This window comes from Erythrolamprus reginae, chromosome 3 (genome assembly GCF_031021105.1).
Source record: "Erythrolamprus reginae isolate rEryReg1 chromosome 3, rEryReg1.hap1, whole genome shotgun sequence".
NCBI lineage: Eukaryota > Metazoa > Chordata > Lepidosauria > Squamata > Dipsadidae > Erythrolamprus > Erythrolamprus reginae.
In genome coordinates, this window is record NC_091952.1 from 91408647 (window position 1) to 91436129 (window position 27483).

The following is a 27483-nucleotide window of genomic DNA, read 5'->3' on the forward strand; positions in this document are numbered from 1 at the left end:
TCAGATATTCTTCCCAGAGGGGCCCAATTGAGTCTAAAGTTTTAAATTTCCTTTAGGTTTGAAATATTGCAAGGAAGACCAGTATACTTCAAACATTGAAAATAAACCCTGTGTTTCTGTTCAGGTAAAGCTACCATTGCCTCCAGCAAGAAAATTCAAGCAACTCTGACTGAAAAAGATACCTGGAAACAGACTTAAGAATAATTGATATCCAGGGGATATTGCCAGCAATTTTGCCACTTAGCAAACTTCCATTTGTTCTCTTGTCTGTCCTTGTTGAAAGGCAACTGCATCTGAAGGCCACAGCAGTTGTAGATAATGGGTCATTTTTAGTTGACAGTATCTAGCTATCCAGCCATCAATTAAATATAGTCAAAGCTGGAATAGGAAAGTTACACATAAATTTCTGGTCATAACTGCTGAAGGGAGCCAGGATGTGCTGTTAGGCAAAACTTACATTTCAGTTAGAATTATTTTAAAAATATTCAATTTTTATTAGATGTGACCAACACAGATAGATACAGTTTGTCTGAACAGTGATCAGGAATGTTGGTGCAGGGAAGGCTAATAAGTCTAGATGGCAAGGAGAATGTGTGATTAATAATAATAATAATAATAATAACAACAACAACAACAACAACAACAACAACAATCCCCACTGATGGGTACGCCTTGTCGTGGTAGTGGGGCTTGTGTGCTTCAATGAAGCTGAGAGCTGTGCCGGTGGTAGTGTAAACTACTGGTAGGTCTAACCTTGCCGGAGTGGTCAAAGCAGAGGAGCCAGACTAAACGTACCTAACCCATTTAAACTAATGGAGAGACAAAACAAAAAGAAGTCCATACTGGCTCGGTAGTCGCCCAGGATAAAAAGGACCGCGGTGGCTGCTGTGGAATCTGGGCAGCCATCGACAAATGAGCTACAGGAACAAAACAAACAAAGCTTACAAATCAAAAAGCGGCAGAAATTCTCAATGTCAGAGAATCGCAAAATCATGAAGTGTTATTACAACTTGGAGCCTGAAAAACGTGGATATCAAAGACGGATGTACCAATTATGGAAACAAGAATATGCAGACTCCAAAATAACGGAACTTCGACTGGCCGATCAGCGACAACTCATAATCAGGAACCAAATGTTCAGTGAAGTCGAATGAGAAGACATAGAGAAAATTTGCAAAATAGAAATATCAAAATCTGATCTGGCACCAGTAGAAGCTCCAATAAGATCTGAAGTCACTGCACAACTGGAACCTGATGAAAATTTGGAAAGACAGCAAGAAGCTGCAGATGAGACACTTGACACTATAACTCAAAGGCAGCAAGAACTTAAGGACCAAATACTTGCTCATGCGTGGTCCAATGTAGAGCGAAAGAGACTGCCAGCCTTAAAAAACATAAGCAAGAAACGACTTGTCCCTCTGATGGAAGACATTAACACTGCACTTGCAATTGTCAATGTAACTTCAATTGAAGAACTGAATCAGCTTGCCTACAGTACAGCTGTGATAGTAACTGAAGAACTAGGGTTATTGCAACAGAAACCAATCGGAAAACCAACTGGAAAACCAAAATGGAAAATCCGACTAGAACTGAAAATCAAAAGCTTGAGATCAGATGCAAGTAACTTGAAGAACATTAGGAGCAGAAACTTAACAATCAGAAGATCAATGACTATTTGACAAAAAAGTACTGGCTTAGTACAGGAAAGATCGAGGAAGCTCTAGAAATTGTAAAGCAGCAGATAACAGTGACAGCCAGGAAAATTGAGCGATATGAAGCTAAGATCACCCAGTACAGGCAGAATCAAGCATTTCAATCCAACCAGAGGCAGTTCTACCAGCATCAGCAAACAGATAAGAAAATTGAAAAGCCAGAGGTGAAAATAACAACAAAGTTCTGGAGAGATCTCTGGGAGGTCGAAAAGTACTATAAAAGGACTGCTGGGTGGATAAAGGAATTTGAAAAGAAATTCTCAGGGAGCAATATGCAGCAGCTGGAGATAACACCTGAAATGAGTGCAGAAAGAGTGAAGAGGGTAAAGAACTGGACATCCCCTGGCACTGATCAGGTGCATGGTTTTTGGCTGAAATACCTGACCAGCCTGCATGCAAAAATGGCTGAATTTTTCGACAAAATGCTGCAGACAGGAAATATTAGTGAATGGCTTACAACTGGCAGAACATATTTAATACAGAAAGACGCAGCGAAAGGAGCCATACCAGGAAACTACAGGCCAATAACATGTTTGACGACCATGCTCAAACTGCTGACAGGTATCATAGCTGACAGAATTCAGGACTACCTAGAAGAAAATGACATCATGCCAGTGGAGCAAAAGGGCAATAAAAGACAAAGTAGAGGTACGAAAGACCAGCTCCTAATTGATAAAATGATTTCATAGAACTGTAAGAACAGGAAAACAAACCTATACATGACCTGGATTGACTACAAGAAAGCCTTTGACTCATTGCCATACAGCTGGATCATAAAATGCCTGGAAGTCATTGGAGTCAATGAAAACATCAGGAAATTCATAGAAAAGGCGATGCAATATTGGAAGACTGAGCTTTTTGTTGGGAATGAAAGCTATGGACTGATCAACATCAGAAGGGGCATCTTCCAGGGGGACTCTTTGTCCCCATTGCTATTCATCATCGCTATAATCCCACTGTCACTCATCCTACAGAAAACAAACCCAGGCTACCAAACTGCTAGGAATTCACCAAGAATTTCACACCTGCTGTATATGGATGACCTGAAGTTGTACGGAAAATCAGAAACTGAGATACAGTCACTAACCAACACTGTGCGAATCTTCAGCAATGACATCAGCATGGAGTTTGGCCTGGATAAATGTGACACAGTGGCACTGCAAAAGGGGAAAATCACTGAAAGTGGGGGCATTGAAATGCCAAATGATCAAACCATCAAGTGCCACCAGCCAGAAGCCTACAGATACTTGGGCATCTTGCAACTGGATAATACCAAGCATGGCCATGTGAAAACTGTGATCAGCAAAGAGTACATCCAGAGGACCAGAAAAATTTTGAACAGCAAACTGAATGGTGGCAGCACTATCAAGGCTATAAATACGTGGGCCATATCTGTCATTAGATACACAGCTGGCATAGTGAACTGGACTCAAGCAGAGCTGGACAACCTGGACAGGAAAACCAGAAAATTAATGACCCATCATGCACTATACCCCCGCAGTGACGTTGACAGGCTGTATTTACCAAGGAAAATAGGCGGCAGAGGACTTTTGCAAGTGAAGCAGACAGTAGAAGAAGAGAAGCAGGCATTAGCTGACTATGTGAAGGGGAGCAAAGAGTCAGCGTTGATGGAGGTCAACAATAGGAAGCTTCTCAAGGTGAAGCAAACTAAGGACCAGTACAGAAAAAATGTAACTCAATGTCATATGGACAGTTGGCGGAACAAAGCATTGCATGGACAGTTCTTGGAGAAGATTGAAGACAAAGTGGATAAAGAAAAGACCTGGTCATGGCTTACAAGTGGAACACTCAAAAAGGAAACAGAAGGACTAATACTGGCAGCACAAGAACAGGCCACTAGAACAAATGCTGTCAAAGCCAGAATTGAAAAATCAACAGACGATCCAAATAGGCGTTGATTGCTTACCTGAACGCCTCTTCTCGTACGGTGAGCGGGTACAGCAGTCACATGGGTTGCTCATGTCCAATCCGGTGGAACTGAGCCTAGTATTAAAAAAGCTTGCCGGATCCGCCCCTTCCCCAGAATTCGCGAATCCATAGACTAGGCTCAGTTGTGAAGCTCTGTAGTGTTCAACTCTCATTGTTAGAGGAAAGAAAGATATAGAAAGGTAAAGAAGACACATACAAGGGCGGGAAGTGACTGCTGTACCCGCTCACCGTACGAGAAGAGGCGTTCAGGTAAGCAATCAACGCCTATTCTCCGTACTGAAGGAGCGGGTCCAGCAGTCACATGGGACATACCCAATAGATGGTCCCTAGGGTGGGATTAGCTTGCTATCGTGTGAGATAACGGATTGGAGTACCCTTCTGCTGAAGGCAGCGTCCGCTGAAGCGTAAGAATCAATCTTGTAGTGCCTGATGAAGGAATTTGGCGAGGCCCAAGTGGCTGCTTTGCAGACCTCCTCCAACGGGGCTTGAGTCGCCCAAGCGGCCGAGGTGGCTGCGCTCCTGGTGGAATGCGCTGTGATGTTCCTTGGAACTGAGAGGGAGGCCGACTCATAGGCCTTAGATATAGTCCCTCTGATCCAACGGCCTATTACTGTAGAAGACACTTTGGCCCCCATGACTCTGGGATGATAGGCTACAAAAAGTGCTTCTGACCTCCGAAAGGGTCCTGTGCGTTGGATATATATTCTCAGCGCTCTGGTGAGATCCAGGGTGTGCCATCTAATTGCCAAGGGATGGTCTCGTTGGAGGCAGAAGGAAGGTAGGACAATATCCTGAGATCTGTGGAACATGGAACTGACCTTGGGTAAGAAGGTGGGGTCCAGTCGCAAGACTACCTTGTCCTGATGGAATTGACAAAGGTCCTGCCTGATTGAGAGGGCAGCCAGCTCCGAAATGCGTCGGGCAGAGGTAATAGCCACCAGGAATGCTACCTTAAAGGATAGGTACCTGAGGGACGCCGATTTTAGGGGTTCGTATGGTGCCTGCGTGAGGGAATGGAGAACCCGTGGCAAATCCCAGGAAGGATACCTGTGGACCTTGGAAGGTCTGAGGTTGGCTATGCCCTTGAGGAATTCCTGAACTTCAGGGAAGGATCGGAGAGGCTGTCTGCGGGGGCCCCCTAGGACAGATGAAATGGCTGCCAGATGACGCCGGAGGGTGCTGGTGGAAAGTCCTTTATGGAAGCCTTGCATAAGGAAGGAAATAATTCTGTGTATGGGGATGCACAGAGGGGAGAGACCTTCCTGTAGACACCACTGGTGAAACTTGGACCACGTGTGGTCGTAGATTCGATTGGTCGAACCCCTTCTGGCCTTTAAAATGACCTCCACTGAATCGGGGTCATGACCACGCAGTTCTAAATCTCTCCTGATAACAGCCAGGCGGTGAGGTGGAACCACTCCGGGTCTGGATGGAAAGAGGCCCCCTGCCGCAGCATATCCCCCGAAACGGGGAGTCGCCAAGGGTCCTGGACGGACAGCTGTTGGAGATCCGCGAACCAGGGCCGGCGGGGCCAATGGGGGGCGATTACGATTACTCGGGCCCTCTCGGTGAGGACCTTGTGAATCACGTCCGGGAGGATTGGAATTGGAGGAAATGCGTAGAGTAGGCCTGGAGGCCATGGACTCCGGAGGGCATTGATTGCTTCCGCTCCCGGGGATGGAAATCTGGAATAGAATCGAGGGAGTTGGGCGTTCGCATTGGTCGCGAAGAGATCCAGAATTGGTAGGCCGAATCTGAGAGTGATTTGATGGAACAGGTCTTGATGGAGGTTCCACTCTCCTGGGTCTATCGTTGCTCGGGATAGCCAATCCGCCTGGACGTTGAGACTCCCCGAGATGTGATCGGCTAGGAGCGACTGGAGATGTTTTTCCGCCCAAAGGCCCAACTTGAGGGCCTCCCTCATGAGAGCCTTGGATCTCGTGCCCCCCTGTCTGCAGATATGGCTTTTTGTGGCAATGTTGTCGGTGAGAATGAGAACGTGCCGGTTGGGAATGCGAGGAGAGAAATGCTTCAGAGCCAGGGAAACGGCTCTTAACTCTAGCCAATTGATTGGCCTGGAAGCTTCCTCCGGGGACCACGTGCCCTGGGCTATCATCCCCTGGGCGTGGGCGCCCCATCCCGATAGACTGGCATCTGTGGTGATGACAAATTGATCCGGGCACCTGAACGGGGATCCTCTGTCCATGGCCGGAGACTTCCACCACTTGAAGGATCTGCGAACACTCAGTGGGATGACAATGCGTCGATTTGAGTTGCTGTGCCCCGATCTCTGAAAAGGCAACAGGAGCCACTGGAGTTCCCTAGCATGAAGGCGAGCCCAGGGAATGATGCCTATGCATGACACCATCTTCCCCAAAAGGGAAGATAGAGTAACTATGGATACTGAAGAATTAGATAAAATGTTAGAAATTAACTCCACTATACTGAGTTTTCTCTCGGGAGAGAGAAAAACCTGGGAGGATTTTGAATCAATAATGGATCCCAGGTGAGAAATGGATGTGGAAGGTTGGAGGTGACTTTTATCAAAGTTGATGGAAAATCCATGGTCCTGGAGGACTGACATGGTGACAGAAAGGTCTGTTTTCACTCTCTCTAGGGAGTTCCCATGAATCAAAATATCATCAAGATAACATAAAATGTGGATGGGAGACGCCCGGATATAGGCCGCCAGGGACCCCAAGAGCTTTGTAAAGACCCGAGGGGCCGAGGAAAGGCCAAATGGCATCGCCCTATACTGGAAATGCCTGCCTTGAAAGGAAAAACGTAAAAATTTTCTGTGGCATTTGGCTATAGGAATGTGAAGGTAGGCCTCAGTGAGGTCTAAGGAGACCATGAAATCTCCCGAGTGAATGGCGGCCAAAATAGAAGACAAGGAGTGCATCTTAAACTTCCTATATTTGATGAATAGGTTTAGTTTCTTTAAATCCAAAATGGCTCTCCAACCTCCGGAGGACTTTGGAACCATAAATAGGATGGAGTAAAAACCTAGACCCTTCTGACCGGAAGGGACCGGTTGAATGGCTCTGATGGACAATAGATGAGAAATGGCCTCCTCCATACGGTTACAATCTGAGGATGACCTGGGAGAAGGGCAGGAAATAAAACGTTTAGGGGGAGGAGAAATGAATTCTAAAAGAAGGCCTGTTTGAACTGTGGCAATGACCCAAGGGTCCTTGGAGGTGAGACGCCAATTAGAGGCGAAATGAGCTAGGCGACCCCCTATGGGAATGGAGGTAAGATTACCATCTAGGTTTTTTTGAAGCCCTGTTAGAGGAAGCTCCCCTTTGGAAGCGAAACCCTCTACCCCTGGAGTTCCTACCTTGGGAACGAAAGCGGGGGGAATACTGACCTGGAGATCTCTGATAGGAAGCCGCTTGATCTTGCTGGCGCCCTGGGCGACGAAAGGACTGCGTTTTGGTAGCCTTTTTCGTGGTTGGACCCAAAACCTTCTTCTTGTCCGTGGTCTCCGTGAGGAGTGGATCCAGAAGATCACCGAAGAGAAGGTCGCGCTTTAAGGGGCCCTGGGATAACTGCCACTTTTGGCGAACTCCCGCTTGCCAAGGGCGAATCCATAGGAGTCTTCTTGTCGTTGTAGAAGCTGCAATAGACTTAGCAGAAAATCTAGTAGATTGCAAGGTGGCATCAGCCACGTACTGGGCAGCTGCAAAGACCTTGTTGAAGTCTTGTTGACCTCTCAAGTCATCGGGAGGAATGTGCTGTTGAAGTTGGCGAAGCCACAGCAGCATGGCTCTGGAGAAAAAGGAGGCCGCTGCAGAACTTTTAATGGCCCAGGAATCAGCGGTGAATCCTCTTTTGAGCATTTGCTCGATGCGCTTGTCCTCTGGGCGGAGGACTTCCTCCGCCTCGCCTGGCACAGCCGCTGCCGAGTGAAGAATCTTGACAGGTTCATCTGGTTTGGGAAAGGATAGAAGCTCTTCATAGGAAGAGGAGAGTTTATACAACTTTCTGTCCTTGGTGGAGGGATTAAGGCCAGAGGCTGGAAAATCCCACTGTTTGAGTAAGGCATCTTTAAACAATTTAGGCATAGGAATTACCTCGTTATCCTCCTGTTCCTCTGTGAAGTAAGGTAAATTCTCCTCCGGGGGATCAGTGGAAGTGGAGGCTTGTTTCTCCTGGGCCGCTAATCCCGTAGAAATTCTAGCTTTGAGGAGGAGAGATTTGAATAATTGAGAAGGAAAAATAGTAATTGGAGGAGGGACCTTTATTTGGGATTCCTCATCATCTGATAATCCCTGGAAAGGGTCCTCATCCTCCTCTACATCCTCATATTCATCCTGGGAGGATTCTGAATCATCCTGAATAGGAGCTCTGACCGCTGGGGAGGAACCCAAAGGGCGGGAGGGACGAGAAGGAGGAAGAGGTAAGGGAAGCTCATTGATGGTGGAGAGTTTGGCATCAATGGCTTTGGACAACACAGCAAAAATAGATTGGAACTCAGGAGGTAAACTGGAAATATCAGCAGAAATGGCAGAAGAATCCCTAAAGGCCTGGGAGGATCCTGGCTGGGGGGAATCTTCAATAATATCTGGTTCCTCTGGACCTATGCCCCATAGGTTAGGTTGGGGTCTGTCTAGGTTTGGCTCATCCAGAGATAACACAGGGACCCCAGAAGGAGGCAGACTAGAGGCCTCTGGTGGGTCTTGACTACTGATTACTTGGGCCTGCACTTTCAAACGTTTTGCTGATTTGTCATGGATTTTTTGTAGGGCTAGGTCCCTTCTCTTCTCGGCCCTGGTGACCTTGGTCGAGGGGCGGGCCCCTGGAGAAGAGGAGGAAGAGGCCTGGGGGATACTAGTAATCTCATCGCCTGTAGGCCTGGCCTCTCTGGGACCTTTAGTTGTGCCTCTCTTGGGAAAAGTAGCCATAGTCTGACAATTAACAGAAGACAAGGCTGAGCCAATAACTGAATAATAAGGAGAAGAATTTCAAGGACTTCCCAAGAGGAATGGATCCTGCTTCGAGGCCTCGAAGCTGCTGAAACTTGAGGACAATCTGGGCAAACCCAGAGTTCGTGCCCCCAAATCCAGCGGGGCCAGCCTCCCTAAACTTTATAATTAAGTAAACCAAGGCACTCTGGTTGGAGGCTTAGCCGGTGGAGAATTTAGCCTGGGACCCCCAAGGCCCGCTCCGGGATCCACGCGGTGGACTGAGGCCTACGCGGCTGGCAGGAGGCCAACACGAGAGGCCTAGATTTAAAAAAAAGGGGCGCGAAGGCCTTCGCGCCGAAAAAATCGCTCCGTAGAATTTCTTAAAGGAAAAGCGATCGACTAAGTCCAGGAGACTGGAAGGCGTCTCACTCCGCAGGAGGTATATTTTAAGCCCTTAAATATTTGTATACAATAAATAATCAATAATTCAATAGATAAATACTTGCACCAGGACCTCCAGGCCAAAGGATTTGAAGAATCCACAAGCGGCCGCAGGAATCGTAACCGGCAAAACCGCCGGGGGAAAACGAAACCGCAACTTCTCCCAAGGAAAAAAACCGAGCCGCTTTTTGTCTTTTTTTCTTTTAAACGGCTGGCGCAATTAGTGCAAGTAAATAAATAAATACAATAAATCTTACTACTTTTTGAAGGAAAGATCGAAGGGAAGGTGTTAGAATGTTGAACGAGCTATCACAATACAACCGCAGGATATGCGAACTGAGCGAATTCTGGGGAAGGGGCGGATCCGGCAAGCTTTTTTAATACTAGGCTCAGTTCCACCGGATTGGACATGAGCAACCCATGTGACTGCTGGACCCGCTCCTTCAGTACGGAGAAGTGCAGACTCTGTAAAGAAACAGATGAAACAATCAATCACATACTCAGCTGCTGCAAAAAGATCGCACAGACTGACTATAAGCATAGACATGATGCTGTGGCACAGATGATCCACTGGAACTTGTGCCAGAACTACCATTTACCAGTGGCAAAGAACTGGTGGGATCATAAGCCCGAAAAAGTGGTCGAAAATGAGCAAGCAAAACTACTGTGAGACTTCCAACTTCAAACTGAAGCATAACACACCAGACATTGTGATCGTGGAGAAAAAGAAAGTATGGATCATCAACATCGCAATCCCAGGAGACAGCAGAATTGAGGAGAAGCAGCTAGAGAAATTAGTGAAATACGAAGATCTAAAAATCGAGCTGCAACGACTGTGGCATAAGCCAGTGAAAGTGGTCCCAGTAGTACTTGGCACGCTGGGTGCTATGCCAAAGGATCTCAGCGGACATTTGAAAACCATCGGAATTGACAAAATCTCCATCTGTCAATTGCAAAAGGCCGCTTTACTGGGATCGGCAAACATAATTCGCCACTATATCACGCAGTGCTAGGTGCTTGGGAAGCACCTGACTGGTGATGAAATACAAAATCCAGCATAGTGATCTCGTTTGCTGTGTTGTACTGACATAATAATAATAATAATAATAATAATAATAATAATGATGATGATGATGATGATGATAATAATAATGATGATGATAATAATAATGATAACAACAACAACAATAACAACAACAGAATTGGAAGGGACCTTGCAGGTCTACACTATTTCAGACAAATGGTTATCCAATATCTTCTTAAAAACTTACAATGTTGGAGCATTCACAATGTCTGGACGCAAGTTGTTTGATTAACTGGTTAATTGTTCTGTCAGGAAATTTCTTCTTAGTTCTAAGTTGCTTCTCTCCTTGATTAGTTTCCACCCATTGCTTCTTGTCCTATCCTCGGGTACTTTGGAGAATAGCCTGACTTTTTTGTGGCAACCCCTGAGATATTGGAACACTGCTATCATGTCTCCCATAGTCCTTCTTTGCATTAAATAGACATACCCAGTTCCTGCAACCGTTCTTCATATGTTTTAACCTCCAGTTCCCTAGTCATCTTTGTTGCTCTTCTCCGCAATCTTTCTAGAGTCTCAATATCCCTTTTACATTGTGGTGACCAAAACTGAATGCAGTATTCCAAATGTGGCCTTACCAAAGCATTATATAGTCGTATTAAGACTTTATCTGGTCTTCATTCTATCCCTCTGTTAATGCAGCCTAGAACTATGTTGGCTTTTTTGGCAGCTGCTGCACACTGCAGTCTTATATTTAAATGGTTGTTCACTAGGACTCCAAGATCCCTCTCACAGTGACGACTGTTGAGCAAGGTACCACATATATTCTACCTATGCATTTTGTTTTTCTTGCCTAAATGTAGAACCTTATTTTTTTCACCATTGAATTTCATTTAGTTTGAAAATTGAACCTGTTTCTATAGCTATGCTTTTACCTTTCCACATCACCAATACTCCTTCAGGAATCAACCATCTAAATGGTATTTCACACCTGATTAATTTTGCTGTAAAGTACTGGAGATCCCTTCTTTTTTATCTTATTCATTTGGGCATCTGTTTTACACAATAATTTCTTTCTCCTTATAAATTATTTGTTGACCTCTCGTGTTCTTATATATCTCATCAAGCATGGTTTTCTTTGTAAATCTAATGTGTACCTCCGGTGGCAATCTATACTCCTTCACATAGTTTGTTTTCATCCTGTATATCTCATCTATGTGCCCATTCAAGTCCTTGTCTTCAATCTGGACACTATATACTCATGCACAGAAAGTAAACAACATTGAGGTTTTGTTAAAAATGGTTAAATTAACGACTCTTGAAAGAGCATTAACAACTCTTGTGAGAGAAAATAAATTTATTTACACTTCGAAGCTTTTTGTGGACTTTTTGCAGAAAATGAAAAAACAAACAAACAAATTATGATATATGGATTTGACAATTGTTATTTTTTCATTTTGGGTCAAATGAACACTATATTATAGTGTTAAACTAATAGTTGAATGTAAGTTTTTCTTATATTTTTGAAGAAAGAAATTGGAAGTCATTTTTTGCATGACTTTTTGTTCCCCTTTTTTCTTTTTCTGTACCGCCATTTCTCTCTCTCTCTTTGTTATCTTTCTTTCTGATTGTTAGTTTATGTAAATTTTCATTTCTACATTTTGTAAAACATTTCATAAAATGATTATAACAAAAAGCCCCAATGTTTTCTTGATTAAGCTATTTTTATTTCTGTTTTTCATGCTGGTGTTTCGACTCATAGAGGTTGCTGAGACTGTCTTCTTAATCTAAAGAAGCAGAGAATATAGCACTACTAAAGAGGCAGTTGTGAGTATGTGCCTATTAAGAGCATGTATTGTGCTTCTCATGCCTGATGGGGCACGTCACTGATTTTGAGATAGGCAAGGTCAAGAAATAGAAGCAGCAAAGTTCCATGAATGTTCTTTATTTCTATAGAATATGATACCAGAGTTTTGGAATCTGTCAAAGCTTCTCTCTGTTCCCTTTATATCAAATAAAATCAAAGTGGGGTTATTTTTAGTTTCTCATGCTTTCTACTTTCTTGGTAGTAAGATACTGTTTCTCCTCCCTTAATGTTTCAAAAGTATTCAAAAGTCAGATCTATATTCTTTTACAATCATAAACTTGCATTAACTCTACTTTGTACTATAAACATATATTAATTAAATGTCTGAAATCAATTAGTTAGAAGTTTCCCTTGGTACTTCAGAAGGGAAATTTTATTAGGGGAACTCTGGATTTTATATACTTTTTTTCAGTACTCTAAATAACAGCACTTCCTAAATGGAAATCTCTGCTTCCGTACAATTTGTGAATACAAGCATTTCATTTATAAGACTGAAGCCTTACTTATTTTTGACAGAAATATCAACAGAAAAAGTGATACCTGGTGTATTATTTGTGCCACTGGAAGCTGTTCTGCATATTTTAAAGGTTTTGTGGCTATTTCATCCATAACAGGCCTAAAAAAAATAAAATCAGATATTAGAATAATATACGGAAGAACAAAATCAAACAACAGAAATTATCATTAACTAACATGCTATCTCAAATCAAACTCAAATAATCAGCCATTGAAAAACACACACCCATGAAATAATAATCATGTTACCAAGTCCCCTTTCTCTTTCCATGCTTCAGTATGTATGTATACATATACATATATCAATCCAAATCTTTCCCACTTCAGTAAATTCTTGGAACAGTAAGGAGAAATTTTATCACCTCTATATAGATAGGCAGCATCATTAGATTTCCAATGAAAATCAATAGCTGCTACTTGCTCAGAAAGATTAACAAAATAATATTTCTAAGGTTTTGCTTTTAATAAAAGAGAAGTAGAATAACATAGGGGAGGGAGGGGAAAAGGCTCAAAACAGGGCAGATCATATTTCTGATAGGGGGTTGTGGTTACGGTTCTCCAAAATAAATCATTTGTCATTAATATATTTAGATTAATTATTAACAAAGCTGTGTATTTCTTTAAAAGAGATTCTTTGCAAAATGCACTTCATAAAAAGCACTTCTCCTTGAATCATTAAAGCTGCTGCATCATTTCCTAGGCACTGGAATAAACATGAAGCCAAAAGGCTGTGCGCATACATGCATGTCAAATAGCTATGTGAAAAGACACATACAGAAACAGCTGAAAAAGCAACTTCTGTGACATGGAGACAGATGCTTTTTATGCATTCCGGGGTGTTGTAAAGCCCCTCATTGAATTATTTGCTCAGTTGAAATTACTTAGAGTGTTTTATCTTCATTTATCCATTGAAGTGAAAGCATAAACCTCTCCAAAACATGTCACTTACATGGCATGGCAGGAAGAGAAGAAGACTTCTATTAATGTGTTTTATCTGAAACAAAGCTACTATGTATACAGTTTAACATTTAAAATCATATATGAAATACAGTGGTCCCTTGACTTTTGTGGGGGATACATTCCAAGACCGCCCATGAAAGATAAATTTCCATGTAGAGATGCTCCCTTCCTTCCTTCCTTCCTTCCTTCCTTCCTTCCTTCCTTCCTTCCTTCTTCCCCCTCCCTCCTCCATTCCTGGTTTTACTTACCCCCAGAACCCGCAGGGGCAACGGGGCAGCAAGCTGGGGGCTTTGCTGCACTCGCTGCCGGTGTCTCCCATGGCGGCGGCACCGGTGCTCAGGGTCAGAGCAGGGGAAGGGGAAGCTCAAGGCAAGAGGGATCCAGGCCAGGACTCGAAGCCAGATTCCAGGCCGGTCAGCTGGGAGGTCAGACCCTACCACTAAGGGAGACGGCTTAGGTGGGTGGGGGAAGAAGAGGCAGTGGTGGTGGGTGGCAGTAAAGCTTGGCTTCAAATGGAGCGTACCAAGGATTAAAGGGGAATTAATCCAAGAATTAAAGGGGAGGGATCAGGAGGCTGGGGCGGAAGCGGAGCTTTTATTTAAAGAAGCAAGACAGCTGGTCGGGGAGGAGAGTTGAAACGCACAGTATTGTACATCGGGCGGCCACAGGAAAACGTTCAAATGTTTAAAAAACCCACGGGAGTATTTTTTAATTATTTTTTTTAAAGACTCATAGTATAGCCTTTTTGCGAAAGTCAGACCCACGAAAGTCAAGGACCACTGTAATAGAATTAATATTGCAATCTCTTTTCTTTCCTTGAGACTAAAAGAACTCTAGACTACAAAAACATTTGTAAAATTTCAACATATGGAAGAAAAAATATGCCAAGTGAAAAAAGGCAACAAAAAGAAGCCATTGAACTATTTCAGTATTATTATTATTATTATTATCATCATCATCATCATCACCATCATCATTTAAAACTTCTTTCCTCCTGCAGTTTGAATGTTTTCTGCCATGAAAAACAGAGAGAGAGAGAGAGATACCACAATTTCCTTTTAATGGTCAGTTATGAACTTTAAATGTAAAAGCCAATCAGAATATAAGAACTGGAAATAGTCCGTGTAATATTACTAACCGCTGTAAGATTTCTGCATAATATCTTAAATTATTATGGCGAATCTGAATTCTATTTGTGTGCCAACTGTGATTACCCTACTAGAAGTCAAGCTCTGCATTCTTCATCTTTATTAGGAAACAAAAGCATAGTATTTATGTAAATCAGCTGAGAACCCAGAAATTTCTTCTAAACAGAAAGAGAATGGAAGACTAAAGGTCCTTCATGTTGCCTAAAATTAAAGCCTTTTGATATATTTTAACTATACAGTATTAGTGCTAGACCTTGCTGATCTTTTTTTTTTCCTAGTGAGGTTGCTAGGTAACTGCTAAGTAATTTTCCCAGTGGGAAATAGCACGCACTGTCTCTCCTACTGAAATGATCCCAACTGAGCCAAGAGTCTTCTCCAACTTTCCTACTTGCTGATATACTGAACTAAAACTATAATGACCTCAGGCAACGTGGATTAGTACAGTCTGACTCTGAGTCAGAGAGCCACAGATACACGTATTTTGATAACCTGAAAACTGCATTCACTGCAATTATCTACAGGGTATTGAATGGATTGGGGTGGGGGGGGTACATGGATAGTCAGATGCAATTTGCTTCATTCTGAATTCAAAATCAACGTTCATCCTGCAGTAGCAGAGTTACACCATCAGCACCTCACATCACTCTATCCTGCACCAATTATAACTTTATGAGTCCTCTCTAAAGCTAACCTGAGTGCATTGGAGTAGTCCAAACAGGAGGATATCATGACTACTGAATGAAACTATCCACTCATGTAGTAAGAGAACCAGTGTAAAAGTGTTTCCTCTTTTCCACCCGCAGAAACTACTTTTGAGCCTTGAGCAGGACAGCTAATGGTATTGAATGTCAAAAGGTATTAATAGAACATAGAGGGGTGCATGCCTCCCATTTAAGTCCTGGTCCTGGTAAAGGTCACTAGGGTAACCAATGCCATTTGTGTTCCACGATTGGACCTGAATTGCATTAGTTTCATGAGAAGTTAAAACATGGAGAGACAGAATCAAATTCCAAGGAAACCCACAAAGGAATGGTCTCCAGGTCAGCATCTCCTCCCTCACATTCTTGCTCCAGAAAGGATCTACTGTAAAACATTCCAAATCTATAGTAAAATGTTTTTTGTAATCTCTAGTTCTTGCAGACAGTCTTGAAGAACATTAGACTCGGTGATACTGAATATTTCTTTCATAGCCATCAACATCATCCTCTCCTGAAGTGAGGTCATAATAGTTCAATGTAGCTAAGTCCTCTTCAAGCCTAGAAAATGTATGGTCTAGCCCAAGGTAACAGAGACAATTCCATTCTATTATCTGAATCAAAGTCTAAGTTATTTGTTTGTTTGTTTATACTGAATATTTCTTTCATAGCCATCAGCATCATTCTCTCCTGAAGTGAGGCCATAATAGTTCAATGTAGCTAAGTCCTCTTCAGGCCTAGAAAATGTATGGTCCAGCCCAAGGTAACACAGATAATTTCATTCTATTATCTGAATCAAAGTCTAAGTAATGAAGTCCCAAATAACATGATGATGCATTGCCCAGTCACTAGTGGCCAGAATCAGTACCAGTATCAGTAAGGTTACAGCATAGAAGATTTATTCAAGCCTATATACAAGAATCCGGTAAATTAAAGTTCAACACTAGATTGGTGCCAGGTACAGAACAATGGAATTCAGGAGGGGTTGGACTCTGAGAGCTTGTGAGAACACAATGACTCTAAACTTATGCCATATTTAACTCCACTTGCTCTTCTACAGTCAGTCTATCAAACTCCTATAGCCACTACATCTCTGGAGAATCAAGACTATGGCAAGTCTCGGCAATCTAAACTGCAAAACCTGATATAAACTGGTCACAGCAGCTAGATAAGACCTACTGATTTGTCCCCAAAAGGGAATAAGCATCCCTAAGTAAAAAGACTGTCAGCTATTCTCTTGATGCAATAAGGCAGAAGTAATTATATTTCACCTCTTTTACTTTTTTTTTTTTTTTTACAGAATGCAATTACAAGATGGGGAAAAAATCTAAGCTCTCTCAAGTAACCTTCCTGGTGGGTTTAAAAGGTTCTGTCAACAAACCGAAACAGGGAAAAAATTATATATCATTCTAAAAATGGCAGTTGGCTATAGTTGCTCATAACATGTAAAATTGCCATCTCCTGAAGAATAATGGGAAAAAAGTCTCTCACTTTTTTTTCAATTTACTTAGTAGAACCGCTTGCATTTGGGATATAATCAATTCCCTTTTCTATGTGCACTGTCATTTACTTTCTCCCGGCTGTTAATAAGGTCTTTATTAACAAGATGAGGAAAAAATATTTATTAAAAATAAAGCTACTGTTTCAAGAGTGCTACGTTTTACAGAGAGCCCTATCAAAATGAAGATGTCAATTTACAGTTTTCAAACAGCATGAAAGTAGCACTTCACATATCCATTAGTAGTAACTAATGAAGTTCTATTTATAACTTTGTCCAACATTACTGAAAGTAAACCACTCAATTTACTTCAAGGATAATTGCTATGGAAAACAAGTGATCTAATGTACTCTCAATTTAAGTTTTTTTCAGACAGCATGCTGGCTTAAAACACACATTTATGCAACACAACTTTGCTTTGGTGAGAGTCAAATTTAGTTCTACTTTACAGCTGATAAGCATTTTCAATCAGAGACTTCTGGTTCCTTGTTCGGCGCAATCGGAAGCTGGGATCGCGACCTCCGCTTCAAATTCATATCTAAGCCACCCCTCCTGTAGAGGGGGTGAAACAAAGGGAGACCACCAGGAGGCTAGAGGGGAACTCCTCCCCAAACTTGCAAGCGGCTAGTTGATTGTGCAGGGTTGCAGCAGCAAATTTGGTTTCCACAAAGCCAAAGGAAAGCCAGAACCAACAAGAGGAAAAGTGAGTTATTTTCAACCTGAGATGAAAAAGACATCCCCAAAGTACAAGGGGAAGGAATAAGGAAGCTGAAAAATATCAGTTGGTCAAGCATTCTAAAATAGTGAAGAAAAATGTTTGGGAACTAGGAGAGAAAAAAGTTTTTCTTGGAAAATTTAAGAGAAGACTTGAGCGCACAAAATCTGGAATAGTAATCAAGGTATCAAAATAACTTGGGTGTTCTGGCACAACCTGCCCAGCAGTTCAGCACACATCACCGCCAAAATCAATAAATAAAAATCTCCAAATCAAGGTCTCAAGGAACTTGATTTGAGGAATCAGGAAGGAGAATCATGAATCTATGTGACTCTTGTGGCTCAGTTAAATGCCCAGAATTGTTTTTTTCTTGTTTTGTTTCCCCAAAATTAAGGTGCATCTTATACTCCAAAAAATACAGTAAGTTTGATAATAGAAAATAAGATTGAATTTTAAATATGTCCTATATGAGGAAGGAAGGAAGGAAGGAAGGAAGGAAGGAAGGAAGGAAGGAAGCAAGGAAGCAAGGAAGCAAGGAAGCAAGGAAGCAAGCAAGGAAGGAAGCAAGGAAGGAAGCAAGGAAGGAAGGAAGCAAGGAAGCAAGGAAGGAAATACTGTATCTTTGAATATAAATTTGTTGATAGAAAACATGATAAGAATTGAATGGGATATAAATAATTTGTTTGCTGTAATAAGGGTAAAATATATAACAACAACAACAGAGTTGGAAGGGACCTTGGAGGTCTTCTAGTCCAACCCCCTGTTTAGGCAGGAAACCCTACACTACATCAGACAGATGGTTATCCAACATCTGCTTAAAAACCTCCAGTGTTGGGGCATTCACAATTTCTGGAGGCAAGCTGTTCCACTGGTCAACCGTTCTGACTGTCAGGAAATTTCTCCTTAGTTTTAAGTTCTCTCTTTGTTTAGTTTCCACTCATTGCTTCTTGTTCTACCCTCAAGTGTTTTGGAGAATAGCCTGACTCCCTCTTTTTTGTGGCAGCCCCTGAGATACTGGAAGATTGCTATCATGTCTCCCCCTGGTCCTTCTTTTCATTAAACTAGCCATGCCCAGTTCCTCCAATCGTTCTTCTTATGTTTTAGCCTCCAGTCCCCTAGTCATCTTTGTTGTTCTTCTCTGCACTTTTTCTAGAGTCTCAATATCTTTTTTGCGTCGTGGTGACCAAAACTGAATGCAGTATTCCTTCCTTCCTTTCTCATATATGACATATTTAAAATTCAATCTTATTTTCTATTATCAAACTTTCCAAGACCTTATAAAGTGGTATTAACACTTCACGTGATCTTGATTCTATCCCTCGGTTAATGCAGCCTAGAACTGTGTTGGCTTTTTTGGCAGCTGCTGCACACTGCTGGCTCATATTTAAATGGTTGTCCACTAGGACTCCAAGATCCCTCTCACAGTTACTACTGTTGAGCAATGTACCACATATACTGTACCTGTGCACTTTATTTTTCTTGCCTAAATGTAGAACCTTACGTTTTTTACCACTGAATTTCATTTTGTTAGATAGCACCCGTTTTTCACGTTTGTCAAGATCCTTCTGTATTTTGCACCTATCTTCTGGAGTGTTGGCTATTCCTGCCAGTTTGGTGTGATATGTATGAATAACATGTAGAAATGAAGTTATAAAATAACACAAGAAAAGAAAATATAAGAAAATAGAAAGATTGAAATGTGTAATATATTTTTGAATACAAATCTGATGATAGAAAAGATGAAGATTGAAAATATGTAATTTTGAAATAGGTTTTGTATGGAAAGTCTATTGTAATAAGGATTAAATAAATCTATGAATAATATATAGAAATGAAGTTATAAAATAATATAAGAAAAGATGAAGATTGAAATATGTAATTTTGAAATAATTTTGGTATGGGAAAAGTAATAAAGTAGAAAAGAGGATTAAGAAATTGTAAGATGATTTTTGATTAATGTGTAGGAAATAAGTGAAGTAAAACATATCAATATAAAAATATATATAAATTGGGAAATAACCACATTTTTGATTGCTGGAATTAAAATAGTGATAAAATAGGAGGGGAAATGACTAAAAATAGATAAGAAGAAAAGAAATGTGAGAGATGTATTGAAAATGAAATGATAATGGATTTTAATTATTTTAAAACAAAAATATTGTTAAGAATATGAAGAGGGATAGCAAAGAGATGAGAAAGAAAATCTTAAATTTGAAGTGTATTAATAGACAAACACATAAAGATAAAAGAAATAGATTAAAGGAATAGAATATGAAAAAACGTAAGACTGTCTGAAAGAATTCAAGGTTGTTGGAATACCATCCCAGAAAATAGGCGTTGATATGCTTACCTGAACGCCTCTTCTCGTACGGTGAGTGGGTACAGCAGTCACATGGGTTTGCTCTGTCCAATCCGGTGGAACTGAGCCTAGTATTAAAAAAGACTGCTGGATCCGCCCCTTCCCCAGAATTCGCGAATCCGTAGACTAGGCTCAGTAGTGAAGCTCTTTAAAGTTCAACTCCCGTGTTAAAAGAAGTTAGAATAGAAAGTGAAGAAGACCACACAAAGGGAGGGAAGTGACTGCTGTACCCACTCACCGTACGAGAAGAGGCGTTCAGGTAAGCATATCAACGCCTATTCTCCGTACTGAAGGAGTGGGTCCAGCAGTCACATGGGACATACCCAATAGATAGGTCCCTAGGGTGGGAGTACATGGCTATCGTGAAAGATAACGGATTGGAGTACTCTTCTGCCGAAGGCAGCGTCCGCTGATGCGTACGAATCAATTTTGTAGTGCTTTATGAAGGAATTTGGTGAGGCCCAAGTGGCTGCTTTGCAGACTTCTTCCAACGGAGCCTGAGTTGCTCAAGTGGCAGATGTGGCCGCACTTCTGGTGGAGTGCGCTGTAATATTCCTTGGAATGGAAAGGGAAACTGTCTCGTAGGCCTTAGAGATGGTCCCTCTGATCCAACGGCCTATTACTGTGGAAGACACTCTAGATCCCCGGGATCTGGGGTGGTAAGCCCCGAAGAGTGCTTCTGACCTTCCTATGGGTCCTGTGCGTTGGATATAGATCTTTATCGCCCTAGTGAAATCCAGGGTGTGCCATCTAATTGCCAGGGGATGCTCTCGTTGGAGACAGAAGGAAGGTAAGACGATATCCTGAGATCTGTGGAACATGGAACTGACCTTTGGGAGAAAGGTGGGGTCCAGTCGCAGAACCACCTTGTCCTGGTGGAACTGACAGAGGTCCTGTCTGGTAGAAAGGGCTGCCAATTCAGACATGCGTCGGGCAGATGTAATCGCCACCAGGAATGCTACCTTGAAGGATAGGTACCTGAGGGACGCAGACTTCAGGGGTTCGTAAGGTGCCTGAGTAAGGGAGTGGAGAACCCGTGGCAAGTCCCAGGTAGGATATCTGTGGATCTTGGAAGGCCTGAGGTTGGCCACTCCTCTTAGGAATTCTTGGATTTCCGGGAAGGAGCGTAGGGGCTGCCTGGGAGGCCCCGCCAGGATGGAAGAAATGACTGCCAGGTGACGCCGGATGGTGCTGGTAAAGAGGCCTTGGTGGAAAACCTTTCATGAGGAAGGCGATTATCCTGTGTATGGGAAGACACAGGGGAGATAAGCCCTCCTGTGAGCACCATTGATGGAATTTGGACCAAGTATGGTCGTAGATCCGATTGGTAGACCCCCTTCTGGACTACAGGATGACTTCCACTGTGTCCGGGTCATTCCCTCGCAGGTCTAGGTCCCTCCGGATAATAGCCAGGCGGTGAGGTGGAACCACTCCGGGTCCGGATGGAAGGGGGCCCCTTGCCGCAACATCTCCTCCGAAACGGGGAGTCGCCAGGGGTCCTGGATGGACAGTTGTTGGGGGTCCGCGAACCATGGCCTGCGAGGCCAGTGAGGGGCTATCAGGATTACCCGGCTTTTTCCAGAAGAATTTTGTGGATCACGTCTGACAGAATTGAAATTGGAGGGAGGGCATACAGTAGACCCGGAGGCCAAGGACTCCTGAGAGCATTTATTGCCTCTGCTCCCGGAGACGGGAACCTGGAGATGAAGCGAGGGAGCTGGGCATTGGCTTTGGTCGCAAACAGATCTAACACTGGGTGGCCGAACCTGAGTCAGATGTGGAGGAACAGTGACTGATGGAGGTTCCACTCGCCTGGGTCTATGGTCGCTCGCGAGAGCCAGTCCGCTTGGACGTTTTGGCTCCCCGAGATGTGATCGGCTAGAAGCGACTGGAGATGTTTCTCTGCCCAGAGGCCTAACTTCAGGGCCTCCCTCATGAGAGCCTTGGATCTTGTGCCTCCCTGTCTGCAAATATGGCTATTGGTGGCTATATTGTCCGTGAGGACCAACACATGCTGATTGGAGATGTGAGATTGGGATTGTTTTAGAGCTAGAGACACGGCTCGTAATTCTAGTCAATTGATGGGCCTGGAAGCCTCCTCCGGTGACCCTGTGCCCTGAGTTAAAAGACCTTGGGCGTGGGCTCCCCAGCCCGAGAGGCTGGCATCTGTGGTGACTACAAACTGGTCGGGGCACCGGAAGAGAGATCCCTTTGCTAGGGCTGGAGACGACCACCACTTGAGGGATCTGCGAACCGCAGAAGAATGGAAAAGCGGCGATTTGAGTTGCTGTGGCCCGATCTCTGAAACGGTAACAGAAGCCACTGTAGTTCCCTGGCGTGAAGGCGGACCCAGGGGACAATACCAATACATGACACCATTTTACCCAAAAGGGAAGATAGGGTGGCAATGGAGGCAGATTGTTGGGGCATAATGCGAGCAATGAGATCCCAAAAAACTACGTTTTCTCTCAGTGGAGAGGAAAACCTGGGCTAACTCAGAATTAATGATAGTTCCCAGATGCAGAATGGAAGTGGAAGGATCCAGGTGGCTCTTTTTGAAATTTATGGAGAAACCATGATTCTGTAGAACCGACATGGTAAGGGAGAGGTCTACAGCCACTCCAGTTCTGGAATTCCCATGAATTAAAATGTCATCTAAATAACATAAGATATGAATGGGAGAGGCTCGGGAATGAGCCGTCAAGGATCCCAAGAGTTTAGTGAGGACTCTGGGAGCTGAGGAGAGCCCAAATGGCATAGCCCTATACTGGAAGAGCCTGCCTTGAAAGGCGAAGCGCAAAAATTTCCTATGGGCCTTGGTCATGGGAAGATGGAGGAAGGCCTCCGTGAGATCCAGAAACACCATAAAGTCTCCCCGATGAAGGGCTGCTAGGATGGAAGATAAGGAATGCGTTTGAATTTCCTATATTATATGAACCGGTTCAATTTCTTTAGGTCCAAAATGGCTCTCCGGCCTCCAGAGGTCTTAGGGACCATGAAGAGGATGGAATAGAAGCCAGAACCTCTCTGGAGAGAGGGGACCGGTTGAATAGCTCTAATAGCCAACAAAAGGGAAATAGCCTCCTCCATTCGGAAACTATCTGAAGGGAGGCTGGGAGAAGAACAAGAAACAAGCGGTTAGGGGGAGAAGAATGAACTCTAATCTTAGGCCCCTGTTCACAGTGTCAATGACCCAGGGGTCCTTACAAGAACGGTGCCAGGCGGAAGAGAACCAGGCTAGGCAACCGCCTATGGGGAAAAAAGGAGTACTTACCATCTGGCTCTTTTGGAAGCCCTGGTAGAGGAGGATCCTCTCTGATAACGGGAACCTCTGCCCCTGGTGGTTCTAGAATGGGATCGAAACCGAGGGGAATATTGACCTGGACTCCTTTGAAGGGTGAAGCCTTGATCCTGTTGCCGTCCTGTGCGCCGAAAAGGCTGCGGCTTAGGGGCCTTCTTGGTGGTGGGTCCTAAGACCTTTTTCTTGTCTGTGGTCTCTGTAAGGAGAGGATCCAGGAGGTCTCCGAAGAGCAAGTTGCGTTTCAGCGGACCCATGGCTAGCTGCCACTTTTGTCTTACTCCCGCCCTCCAAGGGCGGAGCCACAGAAGTCTTCTGGCCGTTGTTGAGGCTGCTACTGACCTGGCTGCAAATCTTGAAGATTGGAAGGTAGCATCTGCTACGTATTGGGCAGCTGCGAAGACTTTGTTGAAATCCTGTTGGCCCCTTAGATCATCTGGAGGCAGGTGAGATTGGAGCTGACGGAGCCACAAGAGCATAGCTCTAGAGAAGAAGGATGCCGCTGCAGCACTCTTAATGGCCCATGAATCTGCGAAGAGGCTTCTTTTGAGCATCTGCTCAAGGCGTTTGTCCTCCGGCCGGAGGACCTCCTCTGCTTCGCCAGGCATGGCGGCCGTTGAGTGGAGCGTTTTCACTGGCTCATCTGGCCTAGGACATGTTAGGAGCTCCTCATAGGAGGGAGAAAGCTTGTAAAGCTTCTTGTCCTTGGAAGTGGGAGTGAGGCGAGCAGTTGGGTGGTCCCACTGTTTGAGCAAGGCATCCTTAAATAATTTGGGCATAGGAATTACCTCATTGTCTTCCTGTTCTTCCATGAAGTAAGGAAGATTTTCCTCCGGAGGGTCTGAAGGAGTAGTAGCCTGTTTTTCCTGTCCGGCTAGCCCCGTGGATACTCTTGCTTTAAGCAGGAGAGATTTGAAAAGCTGAGAAGGGAAGATAGCAGCTGGGGCTGGAATCTTGATCTGGGATTCCTCGTCTTCCGACAGCCCTTGAAAGGGGTCATCATCCTCTGCTGCATCCACGTCCTCATCCTCTTCCTGAGAGGAGTCAGAGACCTCCATGATTGGGGCTCTGTAGGAAGGAGCAGAACTCACGGGACGGGAGGAGCGTGGGAGGGGATGAGACAAAGAAGACACATGGAAAGATGAGAGTTTAGCGTCCATGGTGTTAGTCAAAATAGTCAAGATAGACTGAAACTCCGGAGGCAAGGAAGAAACATCAGCCGGAAAGGAAGGAGGATCCCTGAAGGCCTGAGCAGATTCTGGCTGGGAAGGATCCTCAGTAATATCTGGCTCCTCTGGACCTAAACCCCATAGGTTAGGTTGGGGTGGATTTAGGTTTGGCTCATCCAGGGATAACACAGGAACCCCAGAGGGAGGCAGGTTAGAGGCCTCCGGGAGGGGTGTATTGGTATGCACTTGGGCCTGCACTTTAAAACGTTTGGCTGATTTATCATGTAATTTTTGTAGGGCTAGGTCCCTTCTCTTCTCAGCCCTGGTGGGCCCGGCTAAGGAAAGGGCGCCAGAGGAAGAGGAGGAATAGGCCTGGAGAACTTCAGTAGAATTATCAGTAGGCCTAACCTCTTTGGGACTCTTAGTAGTGCCTCTCTTGGGAAAAGAAGCCATAGTCTGAAACAAATTACAGAGGACAAGGCTTGAGCCAATAAAATAGGGGGGAGAAGAATTTTTTGTGAGCTTTCCCAAGAGGAGAGGTGACCCTGCTCCTAGGCCCAGGAGCAGCTGCGCCTTAAGGGGCAATCCTGGACGGTACCAGAGAGTTCGTGTCCCTAAGTGCAGCGTGGCAGGCCTCACAAACTTAACTTTAAGAAAAACCAAGGCACAACTGGTTGGAGGCCACTTCCGTGGAGAATAGGTTCGAGGGAACTCGAACGACGACTCCAAGGGTCAGGCGGCGGGCTGGAAGCACTAATGGCCGACCTCTTAGGGCAGAACCGAAAGTGCAATTACTGGGCGCGAGGGCCTTTGGCGCCAAAAACAAACGCTCCGTTAATTTATGATCGGAGACACTAAGCCCGGGAGACAATTCAAGTCCCACACCGCGGGAGGTAATTAGCCCTTAATAGTTTGTTTATTTTAGTTAAAGAAGGCTTGCTCTCGGCGGGACCTCCAGACCGTAATAGTAAAATAACGGCCGCGGCAGCAGCACGGAGGGAAAAACCGCGGGGGCTGAGCCGCTAACTTCTCCCCCAACTCAAAGCCCAGGAGGGCTGAGTGGAATCCCCAGCCGGCAAGCTTAATACAGTAATGGAAAATTCTTACTGGATTTGAAGAGAGATCGAAGGGAAGGTGTTTTGGGAGGAACGAGCATTCACACACATCCGAAGGAATGCGAACTGAGCGAATTCTGGGGAAGGGGCGGATCCAGCAGTCTTTTTTAATACTAGGCTCAGTTCCACCGGATTGGACAGAGCAAACCCATGTGACTGCTGGACCCACTCCTTCAGTACGGAGAAATGGAGAAAGCACAGCAAAGGAAGGAAAGAAGGGAAGAGAGAAGTAAGAAGAAAGAAGGAAGAAAAAAGAGAAGAAGGGAGAAGAAAGTTAGGAGAGGAGGCAGGAGGGGAAGTAGGGAAGAGGAGAAGGAGAGAAGGAGAGGAAGTAGGTTTAGAAAGGGAAAGAGAAAAGGAAGGGAAGGAGAAAGAGAAGGAAGGGCTGTATGAGATAGGAAGGGAGGATGGTAAAAAAAAGGCACCTTAAACTAAGAAAGCAGTAAGATAAATATATATTATATGTGTAAAGGTTTTATAAAAGAATTAAATAGGAAATGAGATGATAAATATATGAAAATGTCTGTATGGGAATATAAATGGGGAAAAAATCTTTCTAAAAAAAAGCGTTTTCAATCAGATGAGCATCTTTTGCTGACGCTATAAGAAAAGAAGGTTTGCTTATCTTGGAAGAAAATTGCACAACCAAGTGTTTGTGCTGCTGTTTGAAAACCCTCTAGAGGTGCATTTTAATATAGCAAGTGCTCTCTAGCAACCCAAAGACTTACAAAAGGTTTAGGAAATTCGAGAGCTATCAGAGATGAGAGAACCATAATTCCTAAGAATGCAGCATGCCTCACTCGGGAGAACATAGTTGATTTTTAATAATTCAAGATCTACAGTTGATCGTATCTCAGTAAATAATTTGTGTAACATTTTTATCAAATTAATGATAGTATACTTGCCCTGAAAAACAATGCTGAGATTTAATGAAGTATTTGTACATCTTTTTATCACTGATGCTGCTAGGGGTTTTTTTTCTGAAGCTTCTTACTTTGCAGTTTATCATTTTAATTATTATGGTGACACATATTTTTTTCAGGTCAATGTATGCCCTACTTAGGGGTGGTGGGGTGGCCTAGAGTTGGAGCTCTCGCCTCACAATTAGGAGGCTGTGAGTTCGATCCTGAGCACAATGAGAATATATCTGCTGAACAAAACTCCGGCCATTAAACACTCTGCTAGCTCCATTCAGTTGCCCGGACTCCACTCCGCAAGGAATTATGGGGTCGTTAAAAGATGATGATGAATGTACTGTATATCCAATTTATACCCTTACCTCCAGATTTCACACACCTCAATTTACCTCTGCGCATTTGCGACAGATACTGCTCAGTATCGTTTGTGACTAAATTCTACAGATAATGTTATATTGAAAAACATGGAACAAGCTTAAATCATACAACTTAATACAGAAAATGTAATTTATTTTGATTGGTCTCTTAGGGACCAAATGCTAAGCACTTTTTAGCCCTATAATTGAAGTCTATAAGCACCACATTATAGTCAGAGTCCAGCACACTCAGCACATTCTTCATATAAAGCCTGTTAATCAATTAAAGGTTTTTCAACTGATCAATAATCTTGATTTAAACTAAATAATTAAATCACACAGCAATGAATAAACTTAACATACCTAACGGTTATCTGCCTATTTATAATGTAAAATTTATTTTGGTATTGAAAGAGATCTCAAGAAAAAAATTGAGAAGCAGTAAGTTGAGATATATTTATTTTAATAAAAACCTGCAATATACCACTTGTTTCCTTACAAGTTAAGTCTACAAGATAAGATTATAGTTAACATGATTTTATACACTAGCACTATAAACAGTTATCTGCAATCTTTGGTCACACAATTGATTTGTTAGTTCGTTCTCCCATTAATTCTGGAATAATTCAATGCAAAATTGTTCCATAAGTGTTTTATTTTCTAAACCAGTGTTTAGTTCCATAAGGGTTCTATTTTGATATGTCAGTGCCTGGAGGCTGTTGGGGCCTGGATGGGTGTCAACAAACTCAAACTCAACCCAGACAAGACGGAGTGGCTGTGGGTCATGCCTCCCAAGGACAATTCCATCTGTCCGTCCATCACCCTGGGGGGGGGGA

At 43.5% G+C, this 27483-nt stretch overlaps 1 protein-coding gene across 2 annotated transcripts in view; it reads right to left on the minus strand.

The window, feature by feature from the left end:
* PIGK (phosphatidylinositol glycan anchor biosynthesis class K) overlaps positions 1-27483 on the minus strand; it is a 134411-nt gene that overhangs the window by 42335 nt on the left and 64593 nt on the right. For both annotated transcript variants that reach the window (XM_070746184.1, XM_070746185.1), the window contains exon 10: positions 12442-12517. In XM_070746184.1, the coding sequence (XP_070602285.1) occupies positions 12442-12517 (76 nt within the window). The remainder of the gene's footprint in view (positions 1-12441; positions 12518-27483) is intronic.